This window comes from Stylophora pistillata, chromosome 1 (assembly GCF_964205215.1).
Source record: "Stylophora pistillata chromosome 1, jaStyPist1.2, whole genome shotgun sequence".
NCBI lineage: Eukaryota > Metazoa > Cnidaria > Anthozoa > Scleractinia > Pocilloporidae > Stylophora > Stylophora pistillata.
In genome coordinates this window covers 51,336,613-51,364,112 of record NC_142519.1, presented here as the reverse complement: position 1 = coordinate 51,364,112, position 27,500 = coordinate 51,336,613, and the positions used below count along the sequence as shown (strand labels likewise).

The 27,500-nt window shown below is 39.0% G+C and overlaps 3 protein-coding genes, 1 long non-coding RNA gene and 1 pseudogene across 6 annotated transcripts in view; all 5 read left to right on the top strand.

The window, feature by feature from the left end:
- Nucleotides 1-1,531, top strand: part of LOC148742990 (uncharacterized) — a 4,693-nt gene extending 3,162 nt beyond the window's left edge. The window contains exon 1 of the mRNA XM_088749347.1: nt 1-1,531. This exon is cut by the window's left edge and continues 3,162 nt beyond it. Coding sequence (XP_088605473.1) covers nt 1-1,531 — 1,531 coding nt within the window.
- A 383-nt stretch (nt 1,532-1,914) lies between these two features.
- On the top strand, nt 1,915-9,268 carry LOC148742989 (ATP-dependent RNA helicase DHX15-like). Its single transcript, XM_088749344.1, has 7 exons — nt 1,915-2,148; nt 5,085-5,274; nt 6,189-6,329; nt 6,608-6,621; nt 8,044-8,302; nt 8,651-8,909; nt 9,073-9,268. Exons 1-7 carry the CDS (start codon nt 2,069-2,071, stop codon nt 9,075-9,077), a joined length of 948 nt encoding a protein of 315 aa, XP_088605470.1. The 5' UTR covers nt 1,915-2,068; the 3' UTR covers nt 9,078-9,268.
- A 1,493-nt stretch (nt 9,269-10,761) lies between these two features.
- Nucleotides 10,762-14,051, top strand: LOC148742988 (putative pre-mRNA-splicing factor ATP-dependent RNA helicase PRP1). Of its 2 annotated transcripts, XR_016002102.1 has the most exons (4): nt 10,762-10,950; nt 11,678-12,129; nt 12,717-12,840; nt 13,658-14,051. XR_016002102.1 is itself a non-coding variant. In XM_088762183.1 (2 exons), the coding sequence occupies exons 1-2, from the start codon at nt 10,842-10,844 to the stop codon at nt 11,827-11,829; spliced, it is 261 nt and encodes an 86-aa protein (XP_088618309.1). In that variant the 5' UTR covers nt 10,762-10,841; the 3' UTR covers nt 11,830-12,418. The 2 variants fall into 2 exon arrangements, 1 of the variants encoding a protein (XP_088618309.1); XM_088762183.1 differs by lacking the exons at nt 12,717-12,840; nt 13,658-14,051 and having other exon boundaries at nt 11,678-12,418.
- A 1,543-nt stretch (nt 14,052-15,594) lies between these two features.
- LOC148742987 (uncharacterized) lies at nt 15,595-23,243 on the top strand (annotated as a pseudogene). The gene is made up of 16 exons (XR_016001591.1): nt 15,595-16,174; nt 16,280-16,382; nt 16,945-17,165; nt 17,255-17,304; nt 17,779-17,860; nt 18,051-18,221; nt 18,332-18,477; nt 18,793-18,904; nt 19,678-19,761; nt 20,424-20,603; nt 20,839-20,928; nt 21,042-21,113; nt 21,199-21,259; nt 21,842-21,910; nt 22,042-22,231; nt 22,500-23,243. The product of XR_016001591.1 is annotated as an uncharacterized LOC148742987 (transcript).
- A 2,257-nt stretch (nt 23,244-25,500) lies between these two features.
- The window catches only part of LOC148742986 (uncharacterized), a 2,025-nt gene continuing 25 nt past the window's right edge, over nt 25,501-27,500 (top strand). The window contains exons 1-3 of the long non-coding RNA XR_016001590.1: nt 25,501-26,031; nt 26,802-26,929; nt 27,088-27,500. The exon at nt 27,088-27,500 is cut by the window's right edge and continues 25 nt beyond it. This is a non-coding gene — a long non-coding RNA (uncharacterized LOC148742986). The remainder of the gene's footprint in view (nt 26,032-26,801; nt 26,930-27,087) is intronic.

The following is a 27,500-nucleotide window of genomic DNA, read 5'->3' as shown; positions in this document are numbered from 1 at the left end:
CCACCTGGCTGACACTCTATCTCGGGCAGCCCTTCCACAGCCAACATCAGCGAGAGTAACACACTTCGACGTCTTCCGAATGGAGTTGGAGTCCGAGCAGAACCGCCGCAACCCAAGGCTGGAAGAAAGCACCGAGAACCACTTACGTGAACAGACAAGCAAAGACGTCACACTGGCAGCTCTATACAAAGTCATTGTCCATGGATGGCCTGAAGACAAATCAGTCCTCTCTGAATCCCTACGTCCCTATTGGAACTACAGAGACGAACTATCAGTGAAGAATAGCATAATATACAAAGGCACGCAAGTCATGGTACCCCAGTCCATGCACAAAGAAATGCTTAGGAAAATCCACGCCAACCATTTTGGAGCAGAATCGAACATACGCATGGCCCGAGAGGTTCTCTTTTGGCCAGGGATGAGAAAATCAATACAAGACATGTGTGACGCTTGTAGCACCTGTGCCCAATACGGTACGACCGCACCAAAAGAACCGATGAAATCTCTACCGATACCTACAAGGCCCTGGCAGATAGTCAGCCAAGATATCTGTGACCTCCACAACCAAAGTTACCTAGTAACTGTGTGTCACTTCTCGGACTGGATTGAGGTAGACAAGCTGGGAGATACCCTATCCTCCACGGTCATCGAGAAAACAAAAGCCCACTTTGCCCGATATGGCGTCCCAGCAATCTGCCACACCGATAACGGTCCACAGTTTATAAGCGACCAGTACAGGAAGTTCTCTGTGGAATATGGTTTCAAGCACACCACTTCCTCCCCGTACCACCCCAAGGGCAACGGCAGAGCAGAAGCTGCCGTTAAAGTTGCGGAGTCCATGTTAAAGAAAGCAGATGATTTCCACACTGCTCTACTTCTGTACAGAAACACTCCACCTCAAGGACACGCATACTCACCTGCTCAGCGTATGTTTCTGCGACGCACTGCCACCACCCTGCCTACCACGGATCATCTGTTGGCACCTGCCATGATCAACTTTAGCATCGTAAAAGAAGACATCCTTAAGAAAAGGCATGACAGCAAAGCATACTATGACAAGTCAGCCGGAGTGGAGCACCAACCAGTCAAAGTTGGCAGCTACGCCTATGCCAAGCCACCTCCCCGCCATCGCGACAAACCATGGATCTATGGGGAAGTCATCAAGGAAGACAACGGACGGTCCTATACTATTCGTACCTCTCATGGTACCACGATCCGCAGGAACAGAGTCCAACTGAAACCCGCCGCACCACCACCACCTATTCTCCAACCTCAGATAGTAGTCAACCGAGCCACAGTAGATGCGACAGCTAACTCCACCCCTGCTCCACATCCTATCAAACACGCCGAAGTCAATCCGCAGGGCGAACAGAAGACCCACGAGCACCCGAACCCAGCAGCAGATGCAGTACCAGAAACCTCCCTGAGAGAAGCAGAACCCATAGCAGGTCCCTCTACGCCGTTGAAGCAGACGAGATCTGGGAGAATAATCAAACCCCCAGAAAGACTGAAAGACTATGTCACAGACTAGGCCTTCTCAAACATTGCCTATGAACACTCTGTAGCGTTTTTTAAGACATGTTATTTATTTATTTTTTTTCTTTTCTTTTTTTCAACGGGGGGAGATGTTGGTCAGCGGTTTCCCGTATGATTGTGAGAGCACGTTGTTGTAGTCCGCCATGTTGGATGGCGTAACGAATAAAGTATAGTTCTGTTACTAGCACTGGCGTCTAGACTCGTATCCATCACGATCGTGTTTCTACTCATAGATGCTAAAACTATCAATCTACCACACGAAAACGCGAACCAAACTTGAATTGTCGTCTGCCTCTCGTCTGCCATGTTTTTCAATATTTCGCGCGGTATACCGCTCGCCAGAAGTTATGGGAAATTTTCCCATATTTAGTCTCTTTTATGATCGCGGAGACTTGTGGGATAAAGAGATCAAAACGCGTGTCTTTTGCATTTCCTTAGCCGGCAAAATTCGATGGAAATCTTAGTGGCGCTTGTCTTAATATAACAGTTAGAGAACGTTTATAGGAATATTTGACTTTGATGTCCGTGCAAGATGTCGAAAAGGAGGTTAGATGTCGATGGGAACTCATCCAACTCGTTAACTACCGCGAAAAGGATTAAGGAGGAGTTGAGGTAGGCTGTGATACATATGTAAAGGACAGCTTTTCAGTTTTGAATATCGCCGAGCTTAAATTAATCTGCAGCTGGTTTTGGTACAGAGACTTAAATAATCTATCTCTTCGATGACAGTGTTCCTCAGGAAGGCAGTGCTCTGGAAATATTTGAATCACAGCTTATCTGGTTTAATTGTGGCCGTATCTCGAATCTACATGTACACAGCTGTGAATTATGCAAGACGGTATTTTCCAAATCTCGAAGTCATAATTGATTTCGCGGGAGGTTCCCTTGTGTTATATATACTTAAGGCTAGGAAATATTGGAAACGATTTTCTTGAATTGCTGTCTAAATTTGTTTCCGAATTGATTACTATTCGCGCGATAGAGAACACCTAAGACATCGAATTCCCCTCTCGTGGTTTTATTAACTCTAGTCTGAAAACTCACGTTAGGTCGATTAAATTCATACGTCCAGGCTTTCACTGGATTAACAGAATAAAATTATTTGCTTCAAGACAAACAAAAAATTCAAAGGAGAAAAACAAAAATTAAAAAAAAAAAATCAACACATGTAGATAAAGAATTATTTTACCGTCAGAATGTCACAAGAAACTTCCAGTAATTCAGGCGATAGTTAGGTGAGACACGGAGAAATTACATGCCTATGCAAGTGCTGTTGGAGCGTTTTACATGCCTTGGATGGATAATTGTTTCTGTGGCTTTGTGTAACACATACTTGTGAGTGGCTGCTACCCTTCCCTTTCTTCCTGAGGCAATTGTTTTGTGTCAATTTACTTGGTCTTCAGCTGTTTTATTGGTAGGATGTTGTAGAGGTGAATGTCACTCATTTGGTTTTCACAGTCACTTGCTGCATCTGGTAGCCTGGAATTACATTTCCTTAAATTTACTTTTCCATTGCCTTATAAGTAGTGTTCATCACTGTGAAGTTCCTTCTCTTATCCTTAAATTATTCCTTAGTTCATATGTATGATTTTCATTTATTCATAGTCATTTACAAACCAAAGTGTTAGGCAACCAGCATACTGCTTTAAACATAGGAACACTTAGATGCTGAGATCCAAATCCTTGAACAATTGCTTTGATTCTCTGGCTTAATACATAAAATACACAAGAAACTATAATAAATTATATAAACAAAATAAAAGTTTCTTACTAAAGAAATCCACATTGCTGACACATAATACGTGTATGTAAGTGTCAAAAAGGTGTTGTAAACTGTCCATAGCATCTTAGTGATTTTGTTATTGTATTGCAATTGTGTAAGGCTAACAAAAAATTGTAGAATCTTTAATAACGTCATTGTCATTCCATAAAACATCAAACCTAAACTTAAAAATGAGCTTATTGAAGTGAATTTATAAGTGCAAAGGTTGGTGCGGGCGAGTTGGTACCAGGACAGGGCTGGATACTTATGGTAGCCCACTAACCACAGACTACAGTAGAAATTCAGTTTTGAAAAGTGGTTTTTGATTTCCACATGCCAGTTTGGCTGTAAACAAACTGAAATTATCAAAACATCTAAGATGTCACTAGTCACTTGGCTAGTAAGTTGAAAAGTTAGTGTCAAAAATGCAAGCCCTGCCAGGGAGAAATGTTTGGATACCATAAACCTTCCCACCCCTTAAATCTAGAATAATTCAAAAGAAAATTCTCTCTGACCTATTGTCAGAAGTATAATTGTGACCGGACACAGGATTTCGTACACTAACGCTTTTCCGTTAAACGGGTGAAAATAAACGGTTAGTAAACGGGTAGTAAGAGCGTTTAAACGGTTTGCATGTCCGTTTAAACGAATAGTCCAAAGCGTTAAACGGTAGAGCATAGTCCAAAAACGGATTCTGTAAACCGTTAAACGGGCGAGAAAAAAAATAAACGGATGGCTTAAAACGTTGAACAGTTGAACAACATCTATAATTATTTTATGGATAGCTCAAAACATTAAATGGATGGACAAAAACCTTGAACGGATGAGGAGGGCTAAAGAACAGCGGGAAGCCATGCACATATCGATCAGAAACCGTTGCGAACAAATATACAAATTGTTCATGCGGAACACTGAGGTTTCATGCTAATAATATTCGACTGACAACAATAGAAAACTAAGTAAAATTAAATTACTAGCCTGCAATTAAGCTATCCACTGGCGAGTGAAGCGAGCAGAGAGCGAGTCTCGCCCTGGAGAGCTCGCAATGCGTTTGAAAATTTGCATAAGCAGAGGAAGCAATCTGTCAATCATACCATGTGGACTGAACATTCTCGACAGAAAGAACATAGAATTGAGAAGCAAAGTCGTTTTTTTTTCATGTTCCTACATTGTTTATTCTACGTATTGACTGAAATGAAAACGCACCATCAAGTGAAAAACGTTAAGAAATGCCGCTGATTTTGTAGATTTCACCGTCGGTTAATCGAAACAATTTTGCATACGCATGTAACAAAACTCAACTTTCTTTCGCTCGTGTTTCATCTAGCATTCGATTTCGTAAAGTAATGTGTGATTACAGCTTTTATAAAGCAATTTCTGTTTCCTTTCAATCGATGGAAATAACAGATGAGAAACTCGATAGCCACAGATTTTGTAAATTTTGCCATACACGTCAATCGAAATAAATTTGCATAATCATGAAAACAAATCTCGCTCTCCTCGTTAAACGGATGCAAGTAACCATTAAACAGATGTATTTCATTTTAAACGTATAGGTTAACCGTTTAAACGTTTTGTCGAAAACGTTCAACGGATGAGCAAAGCGTTTAAACGGATGAAGAAAGCATTTATACGCTTTAATGATCCGTTTTAGACGGATGGTAAATGGATAGTAAACGGATTGATTCGTTAAACGGTAAAGCGTTAGTGTACGAAATCCTGTGCCCGGTCACAATTTATGTACACTATACCTCCTGATGCATTTTGGTCTCTTTTCTGTTGGTAGTAATCCAAGCAATCTTCGTGGAAAGATCAATCCTTTCAATGGGAAGCTATTCTCAGACAAATATTTTGACATTCTCAAGAAGAGAATCGAGCTACCAGTATGGGAGTACAGAGAAAAATTCATGGAAACCATGAAGGAAAAACAAGCTTTTGTTCTTGTTGGCGAGACTGGATCTGGTAAAACAACCCAGGTAATAGTTACATGTAGTATTTATTTGCTTTGACAAAGGGCAAACACTTGAAACCCTTTACGGTGAGCATTTTGCATTATCAACCAATGTAATAACACTAAATTATCTTAGTAGTTTATTAGAAGTTGGGTTAAATAATATTATTGTACTCCTTGTCAGATGAGCTGTGGTTGGGGAAATTTGAGGAATTAGAGACTGTAAATATTTGGAAGAATTCAGGCTTCAGTTGGGCGTAACGGATGCCTACTACATGTAGATACTAGTTACTGTTGGTACAAATTCCAGCTGAGCTGCTGTGTGAAGCTAATTAAGGGAAGTGAGGTACATTTTAACAGATATTTTTTCCTTGTTCCTTGTAAATATAGTAGGGTCTCAACTGTTGTTTGTTGTAAACCAAGTGTTTACCATGCATGCAAACAAAGTACGTCTGTTCAGGTTTTTGGATTGAAGAGCACTCAATCACCATTTCCTCTCAGGCAAATTTGTTTTTGTTTTTTTTTTTATTCTATACAGTTCCACCCTCTCTTTGCAGGGCTCAACACTAACTTTTCAACTTACTAGCCAAGTGGCTGGTGACATCTTAGATGTTATGACAATGTCAGTTCATTTACCAGCCAAACTGGCTGGTTGAAACCCAAAACCACCACCCAAAACTGAATTTCTACTAGTCTGTGGCTAGTGGGCTACCATTAGCGTCCAGCCCTGCCTTGGCAGTGTAACAGACACTTTATTTTAATACTATGAAATAGTAATCACTAGGATCAACTTGTTTCTCACGATTACAGGCAGATAATACACCCGAGACCAATTATTCCTAGAGTTTGTATTGTCTTGTATGTTGCATTGTTTTGCATTAAGTGCAGTTTGTAGTGAAAAAAGAAAAACAATTTTGAAAAACTTTTTTACTTTTGTAGATCCCACAGTGGTGTCTGGAAACTCGCATTGACAAACGCAAGTGTGTGGCTTGTACGCAGCCCAGGAGGGTTGCTGCCTTGAGTCTTGCTCAGTGTGTAGCTGACAAATTGGATGTCACCATAGGTCAGGAGGAAGACAAAGTATATTTCATCCTTAACTATGTAACTCCCAAGATCTGATTGTTAATTCTTACCTCTAGCTGCTCAATATTTCCTTATTAATTAAGTATTTAGGAGAATTTGGTGTTAGGTCAAAATGAGAATCACTAGTGGGAGTAAGAGAGTTAAAAAACAGGAAGGAAGAGGGTGTGAGAAAATGCAAAGGCATTAGTTTGGCTGGTAGCTCTATCCCAGATGTCTGAACAAATGAGGTAATCATTTCTGACTGTAATTTAAAGCTCATTTTAATTTGTTTCCAGGTACATGACAGATGGTATGTTGTTGCGTGAGGCTATGACTGATCCTCTACTGGATCGTTATGCAGTCATTTTTCTTGATGAGGCTCACGAGAGAACTCTTGCCACTGATATTCTCATGGGTCTACTGAAAGAGGTACAGTGTGTGCATGCATCTGGAGATTTCATATTCTTCTAACAAGTACCACAGTATAGCCAACAAAACTGTTGACACATTGACCCATACATGTATAACTCCCTGTTAGTTCATTGTTAATTTCTTTTGTTCTTGTAGTAAGTTACATGTTTATCACATTTGGGAATAAAGGGTTAAGAACCCATTTTATAGGAAGCTCCCTTCCCCCCCCCCCCCCCCACCAAATAATTTTTCATCATCAGGGCTGAACACTAACAGTAGCCCACTAGCTACAGAGTGGTAGAAATTCAGCTTTGGCCAGTGGTTTTTAATTTCCACCAGCCAGTTTTGCTAGTAAACAAACTGAAATTGTCGTAATATCTAAGATGTCACTAGCCACCTGGCCAGTAAGTTGAAAAGGTCAAGCCGTGATCTTGCTTCTGTGATTCCTAGGAGTGTGACCCCTAAGAGTGATAAGCATCTAAATTCTCCCAGCAGTGTGACCCCTGAATCAAGCATTAAGGTCATGAGAATAAAGAAAATGATCACCAACTAAGGAAGCTCATGATTGTTAAGAAAAGTTCTCGATGTCAGCACCATAGGAAATGTGTAGAGAATAAGAATGCTGATGCAAGGATGTAGTGGGTTCAAGTTGCTCAAATTTCTAAACCTAAATTGCATTTACTTTCAAAACTCTTTGACAAGAATGACCAAAGAGTTGATTAACATGGGGTCTGAAATTGCGGGAAAAAATCCTTCATCAACTTTAGGTGCTTAATCAGTAAAAGTGGTGGAAGTTGAAAACTTTTTATTGCTTGTGAATGTATGAAAGTCATGTATACGAACTGCGGTTAAAGAAATTAGTGTGAGATCAATCTCCACAGAAATGAACACTACTTAAGCAATAGTGAAAAAAAGGCCTGGAAAAAAATTTGGGCCTGTACAGAATTCAAAGCCATGACCTCTACAGTACCAGTGCAATGCTCTACCAACTGAGCTAGCAAGCCAACTAGGAGCTGGTCATTGTGTTGGTTCATAATAAACCTGTGAAGTGAATTTTTTTCAGGCCTTATTTTCACTACTCCGTAAGTAGTGTTCATTTTTGTGAGGATCGATCTCACACTAAGAAGACTTTTAGTTGCCACTTCTTTAAGCTAGAAATTTATGTGCCATTTAACCCTAGTTTTAAAGGACCATCCATTCCTGAATGACATTTTGCAACAAACATGAGCATTGTGTAAATTTTTCACAGTTCGCACATATTGTAAACAAAGTTAAACCAAGTTGAAAGTAGCCTTTCAACATTTCACTATTTTCTTCTCAGTCAGGAAATTGAAGAAGCATGCAAGAGACTGAAGAAGGAAATTGATAACCTGGGACCTGAAGTGGGCGAGTTCCACTGCATCCCTCTGTATTCAACTCTTCCTCCACAACAGCAGCAGTACATCTTTGACGCTCCTCCAGCAAAACGCCCAAATGGTGCCATTGGGCGCAAGTGTGTGGTGTCCACCAACACTGCTGAAACATCTCTTACCATTGATGGTGTGGTGTTTGTTATAGATCCTGGATTTTCCAAGCAGAAGGTCTGTCTTACTTCAGTATTTGATTACTGTCTACTTTTCACAAAGTATTTTACTGTTCGTCTTGTCTCTTAACAAGCATGGGACAAAGAAAACATTCTGAGTTCCCCTAAGGAATCCAACCCCAGACCATTTGACTCAGTGTGCAGGTTCAATTCCTCGTGAGGTCTCAGAACTTTTCCTCTGTCCTATGTTTGTGACAAGGTAAAAAAATATCAATAGCTTTTTCTTACAAAGCTCAAAAATCTACATCTTTCTAATTCTGCATATATATTTTATTGTTCCTTATCATTGTTCCTTAACAGGTTGACCGAGTGTAAAGTCATTTTGTCTTTGGTTTGTCTATAATAGGTGTACAATCCCCGTATCCGTGTAAAGTCACTGTTAGTTTCTGCTATATCAAAAGCCAGTTCACAGCAGAGAGCTGGCCGTGCTGGTCGTACACGTCCTGGCAATTGTTTCAGATTGTACACAGAGAAAGCTTATCAAACTGAAATGCAAGACAATACCTACCCTGAAATCCTGAGGTCCAACCTTGGTACTGTGGTGCTACAGCTGAAGAAGTTGGGCATTGACGACTTGGTGCATTTTGACTTCATGGATCTTCCTGGTAGGTTCAGTGCTTGTGAGCAGGCTGGTACATGTGTATTAGCCCTTGATTTGTGGTGATTCCCAGAAGTGTCATTTTCTAAGGAATAGCTCAAAGTCTTGCAAGTAAAAGGTTGCGTACGAACCAAACAAAGAAAGCTAAGATTTCATTCTTTTTTTGTCAGTTTGATAGCACCAGAAACTTTGATGAGAGCACTTGAACTGCTGAACTATCTTGGTGCCCTTGATGACAATGGAGACCTCACATCACTGGGCTCCATGATGGCAGAGTTTCCACTTGACCCTCAACTTGCCAAGATGGTGATTGCCAGTTGTGACCATAACTGTTCTAATGAAATTCTCTCCGTTACTGCCATGTTATCAGGTATACAGATAGTGACCGGGCACAGGATTTCGTACACTAACGCTTTACCGTTTAACGAAGTAATCCGTTTACTATCCGTTTATTATCCGTTTAAAACGGATCATCAAAGCGTTTAAATGCTTTCTTCATCCGTTTAAGCGCTTTGCTCATCCGTTTAACGTTTTCGACAAAACGTTTAAACGGTTAACCTATCCGTTTAAAAAAAATCCATCCGTTTAACGGTTACTTGCATCCGTTCAACGTTTTTGAAGAGCAACGGTATAAAACAGTCCCAAGAAGCATCCGTTGAAAATCAATCACGCTTCGATCGAGCGGCTATGTTGGTCGTCGCTACAACTTACTGTTTGCAAATCTCTGGTATGAGAAGGTCTTCGATTAGAAGAATTCTCACTCAGATATTGAGACACGAGAGCTCGCATTACCTTACGAAAACAGAATGATATTCGTTAAGTAACACGAGAAGAGCGAGATTTGTTTTCATGCTTATACAAATTTATTTCGATAGACGTGTACGGCAAACTATTTACCGAATCGGTGGCCATCGGATTTCTCATCTTTTATTTCCATCGAATGAAAGGAAACGAAAATGGCTTTATAAAAAGCTATAATTACAAATTACTTTACGAAATCGAACGCTAGATGAAACATGAGCGAAAGAAAGTTGCATATGCAAAATTGTTTCGATAGTTAACCGACGGTGAAATCTACAAAATCGGCGGCTATTTTTACCTACATATAATCCATTTCTTAAGGTTTTTCACTTGATAGTGCGATTTCATTTCGGTCAATACGTAGAAGAAACAATGTAGGAACATGAAAAAAAAAAAAGGCTTTGCTTCTCAATTCTAATTTTTCTTTCTGTCGAGAATGTTCAGTCCGCATGGTATGATTGACAGATTGCTCCCTCTGCTTATATTTTATGCAAATTTTCAAACGCATTGCGAGCTCTCCAGAGCGAGACTCGCTCTCGGCTCGCTTTACTCGCCCGTGGATAGCTTAATTGCAGGCTAGTAATTTAATTTTACTTCGTTTTCTATTGGTGTCAGTCGAATATAATATTGGCATGAAACGTCAGTGTTCCGCAAGAACAATATTATTCGTATAATTGTTCGCAACGGTTTCTGTTTGTTATGTGCGTGGCTTATCCCCCTGTTCTTTAGCCCTCCTTATCCGTTCAAGGTTTTTGTCCATCCGTTTAACGTTTTAAGCTATCGTTTAATAGATTCTGTTCAACCGTTTAACGTTTTAAGCCATCCGTTTATTTTTTTTCTCGGCCGTTTAACGGTTTACAGAATCCGTTTTTGGACTTTGCTCTACCGTTTAACGCTTTGGACTATCCGTTTAAATGGATATGCAAACCGTTTAAACACTCTTACTACCCGTTTATTATCCGTTTACAAACCGTTTATTTTCAACCGTTTAACGAAAAAGCGTTAGTGTACGAAATCCTGTGCCCGGTCACTGATATCAAGTCAACCTGTTGATTTACTTAAAAATACTTTTTGATAAATTGTTATCATTATAATTCATTAATGATCCTGCCTCTGTCTGTTTGTTCCTCAGGTGTTTATGAGACCAAGTGAAGCTAAGAAGGCAGCTGATGAAGCTAACATGAAGTTTGCTCACATTGATGGAGACCACCTGACCTTACTGAATGTTTACCATGCATACAAACAAAGTGAGTTTGACTTGTAACCCGTACTTACATTGTATGCCAAGCTTTCTGGTGTTATTGTGTGTGCATTCTTAACTAAAAAAACACCTACTAATCTTGTCCCTTTAGTCCTTTCTGTACATTATGGAACCTTGTTTTTTTTTTCTCTCTCTCTCTCCTTGGGGAAGATTTCAATTTAAACCTTTCATTGCCAAGATCTCATTCATAATTCTTCTCACTCTCTGCCACACAATTCTTGTATTGTTAGTTTGGAGAATTTGGTATTGGATCAACTATTGGATTCTCTATTCTCATCACTTGTCTGCTTGTTATTGTATTGAAGTTGTAAGCCGAGAAATTCTGTCTTGGTCACTTGTGGGAGTCAAAGGATTAAACTTATTTGCAGATAATCTGACAATTCAGGTTCATGAGTAACATTGCATTTACCAGTATAATGTACCGGTAACTCTTTGTTTGAGTTCTAGTGCAGAAGTTAGAGCAGTTTTCTTTCTGCAGTCTCCAGGGATTTTGTGGTAGTTTTAGACAAGATTAGCCAAAAAATTAATGTCTTCTTATCCTTCTGCTAATCTAATCAGGGTTTACAAGGACCAAGAAAGGGAACTCACTTTTGGTTGTGAGATTTGCCAGCCTTGGAAAGGGTACTTTGCTATATGTAGGCTGGCTTGACACAGTCAAAGCCCAAAGATGTCCCAGGCTATTTCAAACAAAACTTTTTTATCCTTATTTTTAGACCATGAAGATACACAGTGGTGTTATGATAATTTTGTCCAACATCGTTCTCTCAAATCGGCTGATAATGTGAGACAGCAACTTACCAGGATCATGGACAGGTTCAACTTTGCACGACGTAGCACTGACTTCAACAGATTCATGTGTGTTTGAAAATTACATCAGCAATTTGGACAGTGTAAAATTATTTTGGCCACAAACAGGTTCTCTTTTGATGCTGCCAACTCGTGTACAAGTACTTTGAGTACAGAATGTCCTACCAAAATGAAGAGTGGTGGGAAATGGCATTTGTTCCCCAAACTAATGCAGTGATCTAATTTGAAGTAGTTCAGACACTGACCATTAAATCTGTAAATCCTACCCACCCACCCATCCCTCCCACTTTACTGTTCTGATGAGTAGGTGGCTCATTTGGAGAGGTCTGGACACTACCTGACTGTCAAAGACAACCAGGTGAGACATTACCTACCTATTCCCTTTACTTACAGCACAAAATTTCTGTATCTATAGGTTATATAGTAATAGCACAACGTTGATTAAGCCCTGTTTTCATAATTATGCTGGGAAAATCCAAGCCAATCAGCAATTTCACTGTTTCCCAACTGTCCCAGATTTTGCTAATATACTAGAAGATTGACGGATCTCTGTGCCAGATTCTTGGGTACACCATTTTTCTTTGTGATGAGGGGGTACTGAAGCTAAGCAACTAGAGGACTGGTAACAAGCTAAACTACTGACATCACTGACAGCGAATAAAGAACTTGTCATTGTGTAGGATCACCGAAGCATCATACTGACAGCAGATAACTCCATGGGAAGGAAACCTCGAAATGTGTGGCTTCATAGCTCAGTTGTCAGTAGGGCCAAATAGTACCTGGGAGCCATGGGATTAAATCCCATCAGTCTGAGGTTTTTCCAGGCTTCTTTTCAGCAATTCTTAAAACTCCAATACAACTGCAAGGATTATACCCTAGCTTGATTTTTATCCGCAGGTCAGTTGAAATTTACTTCACTATAATTATTATTTTATCAACCATTAGGTTGTACAACTGCATCTATCAACTTGTTTGGATCACAAGCTTGAGTGAGTGTAGTACAATGAGTCTGTTTTGACCACCAAGAGCCACATTCGGACCTGTACAGACAGAAAGGTTGACCAGTAAGGTTAGTGGTACTCAAGGGTTTCTTGAGTGTATCGTTTTGGGGTGTTTACACAATGACCCTTTGTGACTGATCTGTGAAATGTTGTCACGAGTGCAACAAAAACAAATTCAACTGAATCTTGGTCAACTGTGATCTCCGGCAATTGATGATGCTATCTTTGTTTTCATCAAGACCTACTAGGAGGATCTAGTTTCTTTTTTGCCCATTTTTTAGGTCAGGTGTCATTTTTGTATAAGGTACAAGACCTGTTACAACAGTATCAAGCAAGATGACTTTATTAATCACGCATCAAGCTTTTTTTTTGGTGGCTCACTTATTGCACCATGAAGAAGACCTTCTGCTGTGGTGTCAGTCTGTTTAACAATTAGATTCCATGTCGCCATGCATCTGTTCTGTTATAGGTGACAGATGAAGTTAAAATAGTGGTACGAACAAAGGGTGGAGCACTTGGCACTGCTGAGTGTAACTGAATGGTCTTACCACAATTTCACATCTTCTGTGATCTATGATTGAAAAGTCACACTGCAACATGAATTCTGTCTGTTTTGTATAATAATGAAGTAAAAAGCTTTCAATTATGCTGTGGTGAATGTGTCTGCCCTCCAATAGACCAATCATAGTTCAGCTTACTACATGAACAACAAGATATAGCATTATTGCAGTAGGCTTGACACAGGAGTGCATTAGAACAGTGGATAGAATCAATTAAACCTAGAATGCATAAGAGACCTTTTGGAAACCTCAGGGGAACCTATGAACCTCTTGAATGACTATTGTAAGACATTTTAAGAAAGCTTCCTGCTTGATTTTTGTATAGGTTGGTGAAGATTGCACCCCAGTACTATGACCCTGTGTGAAGCCAAGGGTGTTATGGAAAGGATTGTAGAGAGGTTACAGAAGAACAGATAAAACTTCAAATGAAGTGTGGACAACCTCATTATAAAAAGTAATAATAAAACATGTGAAAGAAAGAACTTGTAAAAAGCCTTATTGCTAAGAAAATCATGCCATCATCTGCATTTGGTGCTTTCTAACGTGAAAGTAAAACTAGATATGCTTCTGTTTTTCCTCTGTTTGCCTCCTGAGATCTTTCCTCAGAAGTTTTTTCAGCTAACGACATAGAAACAGTAACATTCAGGCAAAGACTCAGGCCATCCAAGCATGTTAAACAGTTTGCAGCTCCAAATAAAAGCTGCTCCTTGAATCCTTTAGTTGCTGATTTGTAACTGGTTGCTGTAGATAGCTTTCAATCGCTTTCAATGTCTTTTTACTGTTAACTTTGAAACTTCAGAGACTGAATTAAATTCTCCCCTTCAGCTGCTTTAAATATTCTTGTAAATCAGCAACGTGATTTCACCCATTAGTTAAGTTATTCCCTTTACCTGTTTTCTGATAGTAGTGGAGATAATGTGGCAAGAAGAAGTTGCATGTTCATTACCTCTTGGCATTCATAGGTGAAGTAATCTGCATGCATCTCAGTTCTACAAACTTGATTTGCTTCTACAGGCTTGATTTGCAGGTCAGGGATATTGAACGGAACCTTTCCCACTCCTTGTTAGATGAAACAATTGAAAAATTGCTTAATAAAATCCAAGGAACACACTTTCATTGTGTTATTATTAAAAGGAAGACCTTTGGGAAAACTGCAGATATCTTGAAGTAATTTAAGCAGCTCACGGTTATTGATCCTCATCAATGCTTTGCGCCACACATTTTGCCTGACATTGAACATTGGGTTCTTCAAAAACTGCGTACACTTTCCAACTTTTATTCTTCATAGCATCTGCTGTCGTTTTATTAATAGCAATGAGCTGTAAAATAAAACCATTACAAGGTTAATAGTTGAAACTTCCTTGTTCACACCACTTGGTTACTGGGGGGCAGGAGAGAGAGTGAATAGCTATAAATGAAAAAAATAATTATTTACTTTCACTGTATCCCCTCCTTTAATGCCAGAAAGATTATCTTAAGTGAAGTTTACTGATGGACTGAAAAATACGGCACACAATGGAACACCCTGAAATGAAATAGTTGCAAGTTTCAGAATCCCATCCGGAAACTCGATTTTTTAAATTGTTTATTTTCATTTCTACACGCTAAGTTTCAGAATGTTCTGGAAAAGCAAACAGAAAAAGTCTATGTTCCATCTCCCTCGACTATGAATTATTTCACATAAGGTTACCGTGCACCTTCAGGGGTGTCTCTCGTGCAAGCGATGCATGTAGCGCGTCCGGTTTAAACTGCAGATATCTAAACCCCTACATTGAATTAAAGCCTATAGGACTGGCTATCAGACTAAACCAAAAATTTTGAAAAAAAATGAATTGTCGAATTTTTCAAGACTTCTAAATGCGAGCGCCCGAATCACTTTTTGAGAGCTACAAGTCAAAGGGAATTTGTTTCATTGCTCTCAAATTTTGACAGTAGCTAGTTGTACATATAAACAACAAAACGTGTCTCTGAATATTTTATTTCTAAATACTTTTTTCTTCAAGAGCGATTTTTGTGCGATCACTCCACATTTTTTGAATCCTATTTCAAAAATGTTCTGTAACTTTTCACTGAAATTGAATGTGGCAAATTGCAGACACCTTTTTTTAGCGCTTGGGCCCCGGAAGCGGAAGAACACATTAAATGAGCGAAAAACATCCGCTGGAAGTACAAAGTAGCGCTTTTGGGGAGCGACAGGGGATACAATTTTTCACATTTTTCACACTAAGCCTGTCTACTTACACAATCTAAATGGCTAACACTCACCTAATCTAAATTTAGATCAGTGGGTTCAAGCCGTGTCAAATGATCATCTAAGTCTTCCCAGTAGCTTATTAAATATGCATAAACATTTCGACCAATCAAATCCCTCACTCATCGGTGAACAAGCCAAGGTGCTCGCTGCGAAATGCGTCGGTTAAAGCCCGTCTTCCTTGATGTGAAGAATATTGGGCGCGATGGAAAGAAAACCACTGTATCGATTCCGCTGAGAGTGGATCTCGGTAAGCAGCCTCATAAGAGTACGGAGGAAAATAGTCAGGACACCAACAGTCTAGTAGAACAAGATGTCCCTCTTGACGATGTCGACAAGCAGGAACTCTCAACTCAACAGCAAAATCGTGTTTTGAGTATCTCTGCTAACTGGGAAAAGGTACGGGAAAAGTTGCTGAACTCATACATCGAAGAACAGCATCTTCCAGACAAGATAAACTGTGTGAACTGTCAAAAGAGTATCGCTACAACACGATGTGAATACTGTGGCCCTCGCCAGTACTTCTGTGTTGAATGTGCACGAGCTCTACATGTCAATCGAAACAAGTTTCATGTACTTGAGCAATGGAAGGTGTGTATGAATATTTTGGGGCCGGTTGTATTCTAGCTACTTTTAGTGTAACATATCTGGTTAAACTGTACTTTTATCTACTTCTTACTTTTTTTATTTTATTAGGATGGGGTATTTTCTCCTTTGTATGCAGATGAGGCAACTGTCAGCTATGGCCATACGTGCAGAACCGCAACAGTAAAGCTGTTCAGACTTCTGGATGCCTCAGGTCAGCTCATTTCATTTATAGTGGTTAGAAAATACTAGAATGGTTTTAAAACGAAGCGTTCTTTTTCAATTTTATCTGCTCCTTCGTCACATTTTCCTGCCGCTTGCCTAAAATCAAGAACTCTGATGATAATGATACGATATTTGAATTCTCTCAATATGTCAGGGCCCATAATTGGCTGTCCAATAATTTCTAAGTATTGGACCGGGTAATTTCCTGAATGATTCCACATGCAATTAAGTTTTGTAATGATATGGCTTGCCATTAAGTCTAAAGAGAAACAATAAACTTGGCTTGCATCTATCTGTAAGAGCCTTTTCTGTCGTACTGGGAGAATATTGGCCCTTGGACTTTTATGTACAGACCTCGCTGCACTTGGTTTGTACTTCCAAGACCTCGGGCCAACATTCTCCTAGTATGGCCCTCGCGGTTGGTTAAGGTGTCTACATGGCCCTCAACAAAGTAAGAGGTATGTAAAGCTGTATGTAATGTTTTTTTTTTGTTTGTTTGTTTTGTTTACTTAACTTCATAAGTTGTTCATTTATTTTTTTATGAATGTCAGGAAATCATCACCTCAAATATGTACAAGTGTGTGATTGTGAGCCGCATGCTGTCACACTCTTGAAATGTCAGTTCTGGCCAGAGTCACCAGCAAATCCCACCACAGGTTTCAGCTTCAAACTGATGGAGTTTGTGGAGAAGGTCTTTCTTCATTGTCAAGTGTCCCTGCTAAACATCACTTAAGTGATCACAGAACTCAATCCTCAGCTACAACCAACACATGTAGGTTCGCTTGCAAAGAGTCTTTTTGAGACATATGACCAGACTTTTTTTAATTGATTGATTTTGGTTGGACGGTATGTTTTTTTTAGGTGAGCTCAATTTACAGTATCCTTAATTCAGAATGCTTTGAAGAATTCAGGTATGTGTGGTTTTAGGTTGAGAGTATCAAAGCTGCTTATTTGTGGACGTACAAGGTCTACTAAGGTATTATTGATATTGGAAGTAATAAAATTATTACTACTATTATTATTGCTGTTGTTCTTGTTATATTATTATTATTATTAATTAATATTATTATTATTATTAGTAGCAGTAGTAGTAGTAATAGTAGAGGCAGTCACAATATGATTTACAAGTGCTTCTTTATATAATTATTATATTTCTTTATTTATTATTTAGTTGCCCAGCTTAAATATATAGCTGTCAAACTCATGCTTTGCTTTTGTCGCTTTTGTGTTCATATGATTCAAAGATACATTGACTGTTTGTTTTAAGGTGAAGATTCCATTTACATTAATTTACAAGACATATTTCTTGCTGTACATGTACATCTACTGACTTGCTGTAAGAAAAGAAGTAGTCCTAATTGACATTTTGTTGTTTTCACGTGAAGGTATTTCATGCATCAGTACAAGCATTGTACAAACTACAATGCAAATTTGTACAATGGAGCTTGGTGTCCTATATGTCCAAGGGTAACTATACATTGTAATTTGTTCTGAAGGGTAGCTTGCACTTGAGGAATATCATTATGGCATTCATTTTGGGGCACACGAAATGCACTCATCTTTAGACTAGTGCTGTAGTTCTGCAGTATTCATTTTAAGTTGTTGTTGCTGTTCTTTTTTATATCTATTTTTCTCTTTTCCCCTCTCTTTTGAATAGGATGATGGTGTACTCATTGAAAGCATGGATGGGTGCTTTGGATTGTGGAGAAAAAAGGACAAAGGGCATGATTTAGGAACACCCAAACATGGAACACTCCTATTTGCAGACCAGGATGATGTTGACAATTTTGTCAACAGTTATGGCAAAGCTGGAGCAGACATGGAACAGGTCTGTATATAAGGTGATGCAATGCTCAGATGTTAATTTGAGAACTGTATGATTTTCCTTTTGGCCCTTTGAATTCAAGATTTTCTGTTTTTGTCCCTTTTTTATCACAGAACTGCAGTAAGTTCCATGCCGGAGAGGTTCTTTCAGCTTTAAGATCAAAAGGTAAAAACAAACTCTTTGATGAGAAAGGTGTCTTTGGGCGAGTATGCAGACATGACTTTCCTAAAGGATTCCTTAACATAAAGCATGGTGAAAGGTATGGAGTATAATTATGTAAATACATTTTACCTAATGTTGTGCTCAATCCTACATGTATTGTCTTTTAGAATTACATGATAGAGCCATGATTATTATGAATTTGTCAAGCTGACAATTAGCACACTTGTATATACAATGCAGGAGCATCCTATGATTTTTTACACTAATAGCATCATCATTGTATAACTTTGTTTTAAATTTGAATGTCATATTATAGGAAATATATTAAATTTGTCATAGATTTTGTGTAAAAAGATTTAAAAGAAAAAATTGGTTATTGATTCACCTTTTCAACAATCTTTTCTCTCTACAGAATATCATACTCTGTTTATGAGTTTTAGAGGCTTAGAAGTCTTAATGAGAGCACCAGAAGCAGAGTAATCATCATGTATGACATCGCTTGTCTATTAGCACACCATTTGAAGGTAAGTAAATTTTTTGAACATGACTGTGCAGGAGGCTAAATGGTAATTCTAAAGTGGTATTTAATTTTGTAGAACTGTCCAAAGTATTTTCTATTAAATTTGGGATGAAATAAAATAATTTATTACACGACTCGGGAAGTCAGAGGGCCAATAACTAAAATCAACCAATCAAAATGCTCTATTGCCGGTCAATATTCTCTCAGTATTGGAACAGGCACTTGGGTCCCTTTGAACTTCAGTCGTATAATAAATCTCTTATTAACCAAGCTTGCTCGGGACCGTACTGGAGGAATATCGGCCCTCATTCTTTTTTGTACAGACCTCGCTGCGCTCGGTCCGTACTTTCAAGACCTCAGGCCGATTGGTTAATGAGATATATTTATTGGAACAGTCTGGAATTATGTGAATTGTGGGAATTAAATGAAGATGTAATCGACAGAGTTATGAATTGAATTTTGAGCAGTTGGCTCAATCAAATAAAACTTCATTTTTGCAGCTCACATTAGTCCATTGCCTGTTTCATCACTTCCTCTCGTGGGTACTGGCTTGCTCCCAACATATGGCGGTTCATAGCTCAGTGGATAGAGCATTGTAATGACAATGTCATGGGCTGAAATCCCAATGGGGCCAGATTCATTTCTTCTTTGTGTTTGGTTAAATTCCCATTATTGCTTACATTTAAATTGCATGAATATCTGTGAGGTTCACACCTTAACTTCAGAATAGTTTGTTACTTCTTACACAATTTTCATTTACATGATTATATTTGTTAGTGTTCATCTCAGGAAAGCCTCTTGGAAGGTGTTGATGTTGCCATACCCATATTCCATTGCTATGGGCACAAGGCATCATGCCAGGTTGGTAATTATATATCAGTTTGACGGTAAATGGCCTGGTGACAATGTGAAGAAATGTGTGGCAATACCACAACATTGGTTAAGTACAGTTGTAATTATAATAAACATCCCACGCTTATACCAATGGGTGAGCAGTGTGGGATCAGAAATCTGACAGCAGTTTCCAAAATCAAAAGCAAATGATCTCCAAGGGTCAGCTTAGCAAGCGAGGTAAAATATTTAAGCACATGTACAAGTTCCTTTTAAAAGAGTGGCCACCCTACATAAACCTATCAGCTTCGGAAAAGACCACTGGCCAGTGAACCTTTACTCAAGGTTTATTTTACCTAAATTGAAAATTAAAATTTTTGAGTATATAGCATGCAGTGTAGGTGGTTTTAGTGGTTGTTATCTTTTGAGTGTTTGTTTTACTGGAAAGTTGGGGCGAGAATGCAATGCGGGAGGAGGTCTCATGCCTGTTGGCTTGGTAAACATATTTTTGCTCTAACTCTCCACTGTTTTCCTAATTCAAGATGGTGCTTTGAACACTCGATTTGGAAATATTCATTCACACTGCTAAAATCTGCCTACACTGCAGACTAGTACATGTATTGGCAAACTATCTCATGCAAGGTCCATGCCATATTGATTCTTAGGTTTATCTTCAATGTGATTGTCTGTAGATCCAATACAGTCCAAGAAGGATCAAGGGAACTGGATTGACAGATGGTGAAGGGGTGGAAGGTTATGGTCCTTTCTGCGTAGGTTTTCCTCTGTCACTAAAGAAATGAGTGCTCACAAGAGGACAGATGTTTTGACTGATGGGCTTCTTCACTATGCCCAACATTTGTATCACAAATTTGGTTTGGTTAATTTTATTGAACACATAACTTTCACGTTTCTGTAGGTTTTGCTGAAAAGTAAAAGATATATCAACTATTGACCAGAACTTTAGCTGGACAGCTTTATCTACCCTGTGTTTTCTGTCGTATAAGTTGCAATTATTCATGTTTTCAATAAGGACGTGTGTTAAGATGTAAGTCGTGGTTGATTACTTTCATAAGCACACATTAAACTGATTCCTTTCAATGTTCACAGGTGTTACTCTAAAAGCAAAGTTTGCTAGGGCAGAAACTCTTCTACATGATGTAAGTGCAAAGCTTGAGGAACTCACTGAAAAACTTCCAGGTATACATTTTAAACTTTTTTTTTTACTCATTGCATTGAAAAACAGCACAATGACTTACATGCATGCGTTTCTGCCCGATTATTGCAATACAATTTGTATTTACCTGTACTAGGTTGTTATGATGATGATGTGATACAAGAGTGGCAAAAGGAAGAAGTGGAAGCGCTGAAACCAAAAGAACACGGTAGTTTTATTCCTCAGCAATTATTACAAATCAGTAGGGAAAACAGTTTTTTTGTATTCACTAATACATTATTAATCTGTCACAGGATTAACACTGCAGTGGGACGAATCATATGTCAGCTTGCTCCTTATGTTTAAAAAACTCAGGTAAATAGTGTGGAAGTACCACCTACCAAATTCATGATTTACATTATAGCGAGTACCTGAGCTTTTCGAAAGTGATTAATGTTGTAAAAGGCGCAATTCTTACCTAACCAATCGTTGTGGTAGACTACGTGAAACTAATCTTTTAGTTGATTCATGGCATTAGCTATAATCCTTTGTGACTTCGGCTTGAATAGAGATGTTTTGTAGAGCTTTCTTCAGTCAAACCCAGTCTGGTCAAGTCAGGTAAAAAAACTAGTCAGCTCAGTGGTACTTAATAAATATACTTTGGAGCCAACTTCGTTGTTGTTAGTCATTGCTGCGAGGATAGTCAACAGCCCTAAGTAGATCTCGGCCTTCCTGCAGCCAGCGAGTGCCCCCAGGAAAACCTTTTCCCAGAAGAAGTTTATCGAGTTGTCCCCCGTCCGTCCGTTTATTTGTGGAGGCAAAAACCCGTTTTCACAATAATATAACAAACGTATTCGTACTTCCCTTTCTTTCCACCTTAGCTGATATAATTACTCAGTATTAAACTGAACATATCTTGTACTTATCTCCACCCACTTAATTTTTTTTTTTTTTCAGAAATGAATTGAACTATGTACAAGATGAAGATGAAGGGAAGGTAAAAGATGTTGAAAAGAAAATCAAGCGGTAAGTCATAAAGATGCAAATTTCTTCCTTGCAGCAACGACTGCAATAATCAGGTTCTGCAGAGAGAGAATTAGGGGTGCCAAATTAAAGACAGATAATAATTCTCTCTAACTTGCATTTATTGTACATAGGAACGAGAAGGCCATAGTGTAGCCATGGAAAAGAAGCATCACATCAAAGAAAGATGGTCCGATTTGTCCCGTGTGTTTGTAACCGTAAAGTCACGCCTCTACGAGAAGAGAAAGAGCGAACTCTTGTTGAAGTTACATTGTAAGGCATCCGAAAGATGTTTCTTGGTGGAATTGAAGCGAAAATATGCTGGTAATAAACTGAAGAAATTGCTATGTAAAATATTCAGTAGCATGTTTATTTTGGTGATCATGGTCTGCAGTAATTCCGTCGTTATGTTATTGCGTATGCCAGTTGTATTTAACTTCGAGGCTAGGCATTGTACTGCGATTATTTGAGAAGGGGTATGAGGGCTAAATTTTCCCAGTTTCCAAGTCTTACACATTTACATTTTTCCGTCTTATCCATAAAACTGCCACTGCATTGCGTCTTTAGTTATTGTGACCTTTTTAATTTTCAGATGGCCAAGCAATTGCCATAAAGCTCGCAAAGCAGATCGACAAAGTCGTGAAGTCCATCCACAAAACTTTGTCTGAAGTAAATGGGTATCTTCTAAATGATGTACCCCAAATTCTTTATGACGATGCTAAGGATGCAAGGAGCAGCATTTACTCTGAAGTCCAAGAGGAAGGGGACACCGTTCCTGCTCTTGTTAGGAGGCAGATAATTGACCTTTTCTGCTTACACAACAGGTGTCAGGAAGAGCTTGAGCTGTTAAAAGAGGAAATGAATCGCTTCGGCTCTTTTCTCCAAAACGAAATCAGGCTTATAGACGAATCAGTGGAAGCGCTTCTGCCTCTCACTGATGACCCTCTTCATGCAGGAATGATAGCTTGCCTTAAAAAAAAAACGGATGATTCACTGTAATCACATGTCCTCGTTGCTGCTTTTGTGGGGTGGTATCTTGGATTCCCCTCAACCTATTGATCATGCTGAGGTAGCAAAAACCTATGCTCATTTGAGTGGTATCGACTATCTTCCAGATGACGAGAAATCAGACGAATCGATGATGGAGGAAGATGTGGACGATGAGGCCTTTGTGTTGGAACTATCATCAGACAGCGAATTATCTGATGATGAATAAAGCTCATTTTGTCTCTGGTGCTTGCCAAAACCATACAGAAACAGCCGTTGTTTTGTTTATGTGCGAGCGCTAAGAGCGGGTAAACTTCTCGGAAAACCCAATAAATATCAATTTATTTTATTAGCTTCGCCAACCGCCAGGGACATCGCAACAGCTTGCGCCAATTAGTGCGGGCCCAGTAAACCCACCCATCCCACCCCAGGGGAGGACATCCACTGACACAGTAATCTCGTGCGTGGGAAATTAACGTCTCCTACCCCCAACCCTGCAGGAGACGGGACCTCCATTTATTCGTCCCTATCCGAGAAGACTAGAATATCTAACCATTTCTTGATTTTAGAGAAAGGTAGCAAATTCTTCTCAATTATTTGAAGACCTTGCGTGTTGGCCCGGCCGGGGCTCGAACCCTCGACCTCCCGCACAACAGTCAAGCGCTCTATCCATTGGGCCAACTGGGCGGCTATACATCGTGTAGGATTGTAATGACTGGCTAATCATCGCAATATGTTTTAATAAATTCTCACCGTTGCCAAATTTCATCTTGGTGGTGATTCGTTGCAGTTTTACGTTATTAGGACTATACATAACATGTGTAGAGGGCATATTTTATACGCTAATCGGTGCCGAAGCTCCCTTAATTAACGGACACTCGTAAGTGGACAGCTCTTCGTAGCCACCTAGTCAAAACCCCGTTCTATTAGACTCCCATACAGACTCTGTTGGGTTCTGATATGATTGAAAATCATGTTTGTATGGATTGGAGTTCACTGGAGGTACAATTGTAGGCGTCGAAAAGATGTCGGACCATGAGTCACCGTTGTCATGCAATTTTAAGAGGTCCACCATTGTCGAACAAAAACAGTCATCTTTGTCGATCTGTACCAAAGGGAATGATAGATAAACAGAGATTAGTAAGTGTGGGGTGGGTGCCTCGAATATCTGCATAAACTCTGTATTTTAATTATCGCTTTATATAACTTAGGTTTGAATACTCTAGTTGATGAGCCAAATACTGAACTCGGTCGTCGTCCTTTCGTCCATTGTCAATTCGGACCATCCTTACTGAACTGAAATGACGCTTTTTGAGCGTTGCATAGTTTACGTAACCATCACCCGTCCAACAAAATTTTTTAGTTTTTAATTTCAAACTTCATTTGTATCGTTGATCTTATCCATAGAATTCATGCGGTTTTATCTATTTATCAATTTTTATATTGTTAATGTAAATTGTTTCGATAACAGCTGGTCCACATCAGCTATTTTTAGCTGCCTTAATTCAACCTTCTATACCAAATAAAGTGTATGTATGTAGATATACCCATGCACCTCCTATCATTCTTAGATGGCAATGGATCTCATTATGTAACCTTGCTATACAGTGTTTAGGCAAAACATATCTGGGTGACATCCATGAAATAGTCAATATGTGCCACATAATTTCCAATTTCTGTTATGTATGATATCAAGTAAAATATATCAGTATACGTCCTTTGTGAGGCCATAACGAAATTGACACACCCGTAACGAAATTAGCACGTGCCGGAATTACTGAGGAAAAGTTATAAGTTGTAATTATTTCAGGCGACTTAACGGATTATGTTGTTAAAATGGTAAACAGGCAGTCAGCGCTACTCTGTAAACGTGTTATGCAAATTGCGCAGAGGTTTAACGCGATCAATTGCTAACTCTGGATCTTCGCTTTATTCGTTATGTTGTCGTGTTAATGTACATCAAGTAGCAAATCAACCACAAGTCACACACGACGTCAATCGTCCTCCAACCTCCATGATACTAGACTATTTCTTAAAATATCATTTTCCTGGCGAAGGTAATGTTCAGTAGTAGTTTTTATCGACTGATTTCTTCATAAAATTGTTCTAAAGGTCTTTTTTTGTCCTTTTCTAGATAGTCCAGTAGTCAGGTTTAGCACATGATTTCGTTATAGCATATAACTACCGTATTCCTCTCCAGTGTTCACAATTGTGTGTACGGACGTATATGTTTAAAGACTATTTTTGACGATGAATTCATGTTTCTGCAAGAAGATATCATAACAGCTATTTAGTGTGGGTTGGCTAGCCATGTGAAGTTTTTCTAAATTCTTTTAACGAGATTAGCACGAGCGCTGGTGTCCTTGCGCCATGATGACCATGATAATGTGAAACTTCTCCACTACATCGAAAAGCCATGTTTTTCCGGCAATCAAAGTAACAAACGTGGAAGAATCATTTCATCTAGGTAAAGTTGGGAAGGGGGAGGGGGGAGTTAAGGTGTGAGGCGTGGGAGGAGGGAGAAGGGGAAGGCGAGGAAAAAGGGACGGAACGGTGTCGCACTGGGACACCGCGATTCATTTTTCTTTTTTCAATCGATTGCGGCTGGAAAAAAAAAAAGAAAAAAAAGAAAAGAAAACGTGTTGTGCGTGGCATATCTTCAAACTACATCTTTGAACTGAAAGACTCGGATCGAAGGCTGAGTAATGCTACAGCTGTCTACCTCTAACCTCAATGACTGGGAACCAGACCCCCAGACAAGCCACAGGGAGGGAGGTCACGAACTTACGTTGCTCTTTGCACCCTTCAATTGAAATGTATTTCCATTTCGAAAATGGATACGACCCTATCGATCTTGTTGTTCAATTTCGCCAAGAAAAGAAAGTGGCAAAGGATATTGGATTAACGCAAAGAAGCCACTTTCTCGGTTTAATGGAAAATCTTGTTTGCCATTTCCATGAGATCCGAAACGTGGAGTCGACAACCTCCATTCGTACAGGAATGTCAATGGAATTGATAAAGATGAAGATGTCCAACGAGGCCGAAAGCATTTTAAGTCACTTGAATGATCATAACCTGTCAAAGTTGCCACAGCGGAGGAAACGACTGAGGAAAAAATTTCTAAATACCCCTGCAGTGTGAGTATGACTTGTAGTTTTCAATGTAACAGACGAGACGGGGTCAGGAGGAGGGGTCAGGCAAGGTTTGGGGATTTTGATATTTTCTGTCCAAAAATTGTCATATTTGCCACCCCTGTCAGGACACCGAAATTGGTGAAAAAACTGTCTAAATCCCTACCTTAGGGCAAGTGAGTGTGGTCATTTATAACGATTGCCAAAATTCATCATGCACCCAAGGGACATGAATGACAGAAAATCAAAATACCTACCTTGGGGACTGCCCTCACAGTGAATTTTCCATGGCTAGCTTGACAACCCCCTTCTCCTTGGGTTTTATGTTAAAAGGTACATATGTAGCACTATGACGTATAACTGTAAACAAAAGACACCCATCTTGGTACTCAAAAGGATTCAAACCACAGAGGTGGTGGAGTCTGTACTGTGGTGTGAGAATGACATCTAGAATTATACCTTTAAGATGTTGATATTGGCCCATCCCTTCCTATCATAAGAAAATACTTTGGGAAACAGTCTGCAACATTGCTTGATTATTATTTTATTAGCACAGCAGTGTATGGGAATCTGGAATTTTATTTGCACAAAACAATGTTACATACGAATAGATCACTCTTTGCAGAGAGATATTTGCAGGTGATATGTTGATGCTTGGCCTATCTAGATCTAATGATGATCTCAACTACCCGTCATTTTGCAATTAAAAGCTAAGCAGTCATGATGATCCAAAATGAAATATTCACATATCTATTTTGCTATAATTTTATTTCCAGATTGACCTGAAGGAATACAATAATCTTTCCAACCATTTGAAGCATGCACATAAGCTGAGTAAGAGTGAAGTTGAGGAGCTAAATAGGGAAAAGAATCAGGAAAAGGGCAAAGGAAATCAGGAAAATAGGTAATTTATTAAATTTGTTATTGTTCTGAGTTCTGCTTTCAAGAGGATTGTGTTCATTGTAGTTACATAGATGAGTGTTTTCTCTACTGTAAACAGCATTCTTAACCTTTTTCAATTCACGCTCATTTTGACACATTGCATTTTCCCTATATTTTCAGCAAAACCAAGCGGCGCATGAGATGTTGTCCACTACGGGGATGTACCTGGGTTGGATGACACTTTGATTACCACCTACCAAAAGTACACAATATCGGCAAAGATTCTGAAAAGTACTTGTCACTAGTACACAAAAGATGCTGAGTTTTAATTTTATGTTAATTTTTTTTTTTTGTACAAGTGGTCTTTGTTACAAAATATTAAATGCATGTAACGTATTGTTATAATATACAACATATAGGTAATAAATTAAAAATACTTTCTACTACATTTTCTATTCATTTATAGAGTCACACACCACTTGGGTTGACCACTGAAAATGATCAATAAATGAACAAAAAAACTTCTAGGCTAATCATTATCTATAGTTTGATAATAGTAACAATTTAAGAACCACGATTAGGATTCTCTGTTT